The 7,598-nt window shown below is 36.3% G+C and overlaps 1 protein-coding gene and 1 long non-coding RNA gene across 2 annotated transcripts in view; one reads left to right on the forward strand and one right to left on the reverse strand.

Annotated features, from left to right (window-relative positions):
- slc2a3a (solute carrier family 2 member 3a) overlaps positions 1 to 2,670 on the forward strand; it is a 32,496-nt gene extending 29,826 nt beyond the window's left edge. The window contains exon 11 of the mRNA XM_083544198.1: positions 243 to 2,670. Within this exon, the coding sequence (XP_083400324.1) occupies positions 243 to 611 (369 nt within the window). The 3' untranslated portion in view covers positions 612 to 2,670. The remainder of the gene's footprint in view (positions 1 to 242) is intronic.
- Positions 2,671 to 5,638: 2,968 nt separating this feature from the next.
- The window catches only part of LOC310727706, a 4,804-nt gene continuing 2,844 nt past the window's right edge, over positions 5,639 to 7,598 (reverse strand). The window contains exons 3-5 of the long non-coding RNA XR_014534071.1: positions 7,545 to 7,598; positions 7,181 to 7,339; positions 5,639 to 6,004 (exon numbers count right to left, since the gene is read on the reverse strand). The exon at positions 7,545 to 7,598 is cut by the window's right edge and continues 36 nt beyond it. This is a non-coding gene — a long non-coding RNA (uncharacterized lncRNA). The remainder of the gene's footprint in view (positions 6,005 to 7,180; positions 7,340 to 7,544) is intronic.

A 7,598-nucleotide genomic window follows, 5' to 3' on the forward strand; every position in this document is an offset into this window, starting at 1 on the left:
CTGGTCCACTTTTTGACATTGTTGAAGTCATGGTGAGAAGGTTACATGCTAAATGCCTATGGTGGGTAAGAGACCTAAAGTACAACCATAGCATCTTCATTATGTGTTCCACAACAATGGCTAGATATACCCTGTTCTTATTCAAGCACTGTACTATTTATAATGTGATAGTTGACATAAAGACTCTTTATGTTTGACTGGTTTTGGAGGTTTGCTAATATGCTATGAATCTTATTCGACAGGAACTGTGCGGGCCATATGTTTTTATCATCTTCATGATCTTCCTCATCTTCTTCTTCGTCTTTACATTCTTCCGTGTTCCTGAGACCAAGGGTCGGACCTTTGAGGAGATTTCTCAAGGCTTTAGCGGCGTTCCAGCTCCTCCAAGCACCAGTGTACAGGAGGTTGAAGTGGTCACAGTGCCTAGTGCTGCAGTAAAAGAAAAAGTCCCATTGGTGGAAGCGGATTCTGAAGCCGAGAATCCAAATTCCTCAGGAAACGTTGCTTTAGAAGCAGCGAGTGGTGAGGAGAAGCCTGAATCTGCTACACAACCATTGATTACATCCAATACGAAAGAAAAAGGTGATACTACTAAACAGGAAGGTGTTTAGCAAAGTGAAAAAAAACCACATTTTTTTGATGTTAGATAGAATTGAACACTATGTCCACAGTGTCAGTAAAATGTATCAAAAAAAGGTTTTGATGGAACACCACAGTTTAAACACGATTTACTTATATGGCATATATAAATATTGGAATGGACTGGACTTTTGGGAATTTAGTTTCCAACACAATGCACATATTATACAGAATAAATCCTAGTTTAGGTTCAAACTCATATAAGGTACTGATAGCTAATTTAAGTAATTAGTTGTTGATATCTGAAAATCAGCTTGGAAAAAAGTACTTAGACTTTGTGTAAAAATTATTATAGATATAGATCAACACCAGGTGTCTAAAGCTCATTATATGGACAAAAGTTTGTCGACGCATGACCATAAGATTTATATGTGCTTTTTGAACATACTGTTCAACATTTTGTCCCCATTTGCTATTAAAATAGGCTCCATTCTGCTGGGAAGATATTCCTGTAAATTTTGGCGTCTGCTTGTGGAGATTTGCGCTTATTCAGCCACGATTCAATTTACCCTAAAGGTGTTCCATAGGGTTGAGGTCAGAACTCTATAGCATGCCACTCAAGATCTTCTACATCAACCTATGTACACTATATCTTCATGGAGCTGCTTTAGTGGTGAAAAAAGTTTGGGTCTCCTAGTTCAAGTGAAAGGAAAATTAAATGTTACCACATCTGAATACATCTTATACAGATGAGTTTGTAGTACCAGTTTGGTGATTAACCACATAAGGCTGGAAAAGCCACGTGTCCCAATACCTTTGTCTATATAGTGTACTTTATTCTGTATTCTTCTAATAGATATACTGTAGCATATGCTGTAGTACTAACAGTAAGCATAGACTCAAAATTTCACGCAAGACCAACAGCTGGTATAGAATGTCCTCTACAAGTATCAATAAATTCTTAGCAATTGCTGCACTACTACTTATACAGTTTATCTTTTAAAATTCCCAGACATGATTATGGTTGAATACGCAGGTTTTTTCCATGTTTAGTTTTTTTGCCATAATAATAATTTAAATGTTTAAAATTAATGGCGTTTAGCTTAGAGTGGTTTATTGTGAAGAAATGAGTGAAATCTGAGCTGTTCCTTACTTGCTTAGTGATGTCCTTGAGTGTACCTGCTCTATGAATTTATTTAATAATGTATATTTTTATTTTTGCTGGTCGATATATATAAAAAAAGATATTGATATATTTGTGTAAAGATGAAAAAAAGGATTTATTGCTGTGCACTTTTAAGTCCCAAGAGAGTTAAAAAATATATAGCGTTTTCCTGTCCTTATTGTCTAAAGTGTGAATATATTACTATATGTCTTTTCTTGTCGGGGTTACTGTGCAATTAATGTCGGATTTTTTTCCTTGAAGGCCAAATTAGTGTGTGTTTTAAATCTATGTAATCTTATGACATCCTTCTTAGTCTATTGCATTCATTCAGGGGAGCAGATTACCTAGCAATTGCTAACTGTATGTTTTGAGATGTACTTTTAGCCTAAAATGGAACCAAATATTTAATCTTTTGGTAATTCTATGCCATAGAACAGGGGTTTTATCCTTTGTTCATGTCCAGGAAAAGCATTCACTTGTGTAATCAGTTAGTCTCCAATCAGTTGTCAGGTGTGCCTGCAGATTGGCTGTAATAAAAGCCTGAAGCCACATTGGAACTTTCTGGATAAATTGGAGCCCCCTGCATTGAATGTAAAGAAAATATTACCAAATATGATTCATACATTGCCCTACATGCACTGCATTAGTGGCTTCTCTGTAAACTCTTGTGTGCAATACTATAGAAGTATTTTGATATAAATGCATATTTTAAACATTAAGTATATGTATCTATATGACAGTTCTTATTGACACTTCATCTTGATTCCTCTGCTGCTTCTGCTATGAAAAATATTTTTATTTATTTATTTATTTGGTTCGTTATTGTATTTGATCTCCCTTTAGTGAACAGTCTACATTTTTAAAAGCTTATGTATGTAACATATTGTCCATCTAATTATTAAATGAATAAATAAATATATAAAACAGTTCTGAATGGTTGTAATATTTCTTTTAAATTAGCTGTAATTGTGTACATGACAACAATATATTTTTTCTTTTTTATGTTTCCTTCAATTTGAAGGTTAAGTTTTAGGTTTAAATTTAAGCCTTGATGCTTTTCTTTGTGGAACTGCACATTTTATAATTGTTTTAGATATGTTTTCTTCTTTTCTTAATTGTAATAAAATAGAACTCTGTTAAAAGCAAAACTATTCATTCTCTCCCGCTTATCCATAATTCGGGTTGTGGGGGCAGCAGTCTAAGCAGACCCCCGCCTTCGACTGCTGCCCAATCCTCACAGCACCGTCCCTTACGGTCCCTCCTGCAGGTGGTGAGCCCACGGGAAGGCGGCCCCATGTTACGGACCTTGATATTTCCCTCGTAAGGGACCCCCGGAGCATAGAGGGTTAAGGGCCTTGCTCAAGGGCCCAAGAGTGGCAGCTTGGCGATACCGGGACCTTCAGACCTTCCGATCGGCAACCCAGCGCCTTAACCGGTGGAGCCACCACTCCCCCCAAGCAAAGCTATTGATTTTACATTTTACATTGAGTACATTGTAAAGCAATTAAACGCAATTATTATTAATAAAATCAAGCAAAACTATTGATTTTATTAATAATAATTGCGTTTAATTGCTTTACAATGTACTCAAATTTTAATTAATTATCAAAAGTGAAATTACTGATTTATGGGAACTGAATTTTAATAATTGATGCAATTCATTGTTTCATTCTCCTGATCTTTAGGCCTTTTTAAGAAATGTTTTCTATTGTTAGAAACACATAGTAAAAGGACTCTTACTCCATCCAAACTCTTTTGAGAACCATGGGGTTATTTTTGCTTTTTTTTTTTTTTTTTAAACAATGGTCAGCTGTTTTCAACAAAATACACAGAATGGACTAAATTAATGCAAATACAAAGCATCAAAGCTGTTATTGCTTCAGGCTAGCATATTATTATCAACCAGCCAATCATCTATTATACAAGTAAAACATCTTAACTGCTTATTGAACACCCATAGTATTTCATTACACTGTTGCCTGCCAAGAAGTGGGATATATTAGGCAGCAAGTTGTTTTATTTTCTGTTCTCAATGCAGAAATGTGGGCAAGCGTAGAGATCTGAGTGATTCTGACCAATGCTGGACTTTGGTGGCTAGAGACTGGGTCAGACCATGTTTATTAGAGCAGGTCTTGTGCATTCTCTGCATGCCGTGGTTACTACCAACCAAAATTAGTTAACACAAGAACAACTGGTCAACCATTGACAGGGTCATGTCCTCCTAATGCTTATTGATTCTAATTGGGAGCAACAGCAAGCCTGTCTGTTCAAATCCCACAGAAGAGTGATCAAAGTGCCCATGCTGACCCCTGACCACCGCTACAACGAGCGCCGGAAATGAACCATGAGGCAATGGATGACAAATGCAGTCATATGGAATGCATTACTTCATTTTTCTTAACATTGTTACAGTTGGATTTATGGCATTTGGCAGATGCCCTTATCTAGAGCAACTTACAATTACTCCATTACAACTGAGCGCTTAAAGAGTCTAGGGCCTTGTTTAGGGGCCCAGCAAACATCTACCACTTTTTTGCAGGCCACAAACAATCCTCCATGGAAAATCAGCCATCGTTTTATCAGTTTAAAATTTAGTTTCTCCATTGATCCTTTTCCATCACTTACCTGGTTTGGTCTGGGGTTTTGTTTTAACCTGTGGCATCTCAAATAATTTGATCTTCATCAGAATCTAAATGCAATATTATAATACCATATTTCAAATGAACATGAGATAGAAGCCAGAATTGAGAATCTGGCAACTCTAAACAATAAACTGTGCAGCTATTTAGTGAAAAGTCCTGAAACTACTGGTTAAAGCATCATCTGTGGAAAGTATCAGTATTAGCATCCCTGAGATATGATTACTCGTGAGATATTTACTCGTTCCTAAGTTGTTACCCATCTGTGACTGATTTGGTTCAGTAAACTCACTGTAACCTAATATGTTTTGGGGGATTTGACAACAACTGCTCTACTTACTCTTGAAATAAAACCTAAATGCAGCAGGGTGTAGTTCTGCATGGCTGGGTGTGAACAAAGATTGTGGGCCTATAGCCAGTGTCCATTTAATTTCCTAAATTCTTGCCCTACTTAAGAAACCACAACCCCCCACAAAACACACCACACCCCCATCTCCAATCGTATTTAATGTCCCCCTACTACATTGGGTCAAATGTAAGAGCTTAGAGCAGCTGCCTGACATCTAGAGACAACTCCTAATGTACTGTCGGCGGCTTCTGTAGATTAGGTGTGACAACCCAATATTAATAATTCATTTAGATATTAATTGGTGAACCCAATAAAACTGTCAAGACCAATTTATTCTTAATGACATTAACCCGAAAACTACTGTGTAGACATGCTTTGTTATATAATCAAACAGTGAGCATTAGTTTTAAATAAAAAAATTTGATGGCAGGAGAATTATACTGTTTTGTGCACATGAAGTGAGAGAAAAGGAAGGCATGATTCCCTGTTTGTTTTTACAAATGACCTGTGACTCATTCGAATATGCATGTATCCACAGAGCACTATATAAGCTGGTAAATCCATTTTAAAGGTAAAAGAACAGTATGTAATTGTTGCTAGCTAAATTTTGTGAGACTTACACTTACATCACTTACATTATCTTATTTGATGTATTAAGAATATTTGCCATTTCAATCCTGCCACATGGTTATTATGCATTGCCACCACTGTAGGTCAAGATAAATAGTTTTTGTTCATTGTATGTCTTTGTTATGTGTTCAGCATGTGTTTTACTGCAATGCTTCCAAGAATACATTTGTGTCCTGTGCTGTTTTTTTTTTATTGTATAAAAAATTTTGAAAAAAAACCACATTTTAAAAAAGACTTGCTAAAATAGAAAAACAACATCCTATAAAGTACATAAAGTGCTTTCTCAGAACAAAAAATACTTCATTTTTCAATAAATACTCATAAATATTAAATACACATGTACCAAAACATACAAAAATATAAATAGACACAGAAAAAAAGAATATAAGCAAAGGCAGTAATAACTGGCCACTGTCAAGCATTCTCACAGTTGAAAATCTATCTTCGTTGAGCTTGCATGTGTCTTCTGTTGTTCGCATGGCCTCCGTTTTTCGCAGAAGACTTCAGGACCCATAGAGCTCGAATATACAAGTCAGAGAAGACCAGTAGTCTCTTGTGAATTACTGCAGATGTCCCGTATATTTCCCAGGCAGATGTAAGAGGAGGTAGGGAGAGAGAAGTGTTTTGTGCAGGAGTATCTGTCTATGAAAAAATAATGGAAATATATGGATGATTCACCCTCAGTTCAAAACACAGTTTACAAAGAGTTAATCTGTCTGATCAGAAGTCATATTAGGTCAGACCTTGAACCACCCATTTACATTTATGACGTTCGGAAGACACCATTTCCCAGAGCCGATTACCTCATATATACATATATCTGAGGCCGTTTTCATAATGCCGTCTACACTGAGACAGCATTTTTTTAGTCAAGGAAAATGTTTAGTTTTTTGAAAATGCTCTCCAAAGGGGTTTAATTTGAAAACACAGTGTGGACTGTGAAAACGAAGACTTTCAAAAATGATGACCCTTTTTTTGTCGTGTGGCGGAGTCTTGTGACCAATTCCGCCAAGACTCTGTACAGCAACCTCATCAGAAGGATACTGTTATTTGAAGCAGTCCAATATTTCAGCGTGTTTGATTTTCAACCCCCACCCTACTGCCGGTCTATTTAAAAAACTAGGTGCCTTTCCTCGACATTCATGTTTTAATGAGCCGTTAAGTAAATGCATGACAGGCAAAAATGACGCACACCTAAGCGTTTTCAAGCATTTCAGTGTGGATGAGCAACTTTGTGGAAACTCTTGAACTTTGATAGTGTGGAAGCGGAGGGTTTTTAGACAAAAACAGAACATTATGATCCCATTGCCACCCATCTTTTTCTGTCTGTCCTGCTTATAATCCAATAGGTTCCACCCAATGGGCAATGGGCAAGCTACCAAACTGCTGTTGCTGGGCCCTAAAACAAGGCCTTAACCCCTTACTGTCCAGTTGTAAGTTGTTCTGGATAAAGGGGTGTGTCAAATGCCATAAATGTATGTATATAAGAAGCCATACCTCTGTAGCTCTAGTAATGGCACTTAATGGACTCAAAAAGTAAAAAAAAATTGAAATAAGAAGTTCATGGAGGATGAGAATAAGAAGATAAACCAATGCTTGATTGACTACATTGTTTAGTTTATATATACTTACAACCCATTTTAAAAATGCTACATTAAAGAGTCTCTTTATTTAATAGCGCACCTTCTAAAAATACCATAATACTCAGTAGTGACTATGTGCACTATCCTGTCACTCTTTTACCTTTGAATTATAATTGTGATCAGAATGTCCTGCATTACAGTAACTTGGCAGCTATTCCAGCATTGTCACTCTTACCTGTCTTTGGACAAGAATGATGATAGATTGGATTTCCTCAGAAATTTCCTTGATTTGATTTGATGCCAGCCCCGATTGGTTGTACCAGTACAGCAGCCAATCAAAGTGCAACTTGTATAAGTGGAGGCCTAAAGATAGCTGATTTATGGTGCTATTTGCCTTTAGGATAAAAAATGGAAAATATGTTTAAATGGTATATATAGGAAAAAACAACATGAACAACATGTATGTCAATATAACCCTCTCAAAAAGATTCCAAAAGTACAGAAAAAGATTTAACTGTATAGCTGAACCCTTGTACAGTATACTGATACATTTTCATGTGATTATGTACAATGTTTAGATTGTGTAGGATATATCTTACCTTTTCTGCTACTAAGTCTTTTCTACTGAAGTGTAGAGAAGGCAGTGAGGTAAG

This window comes from Silurus aristotelis (genome assembly GCF_946808225.1).
Source record: "Silurus aristotelis genome assembly, chromosome: 6".
NCBI lineage: Eukaryota > Metazoa > Chordata > Actinopteri > Siluriformes > Siluridae > Silurus > Silurus aristotelis.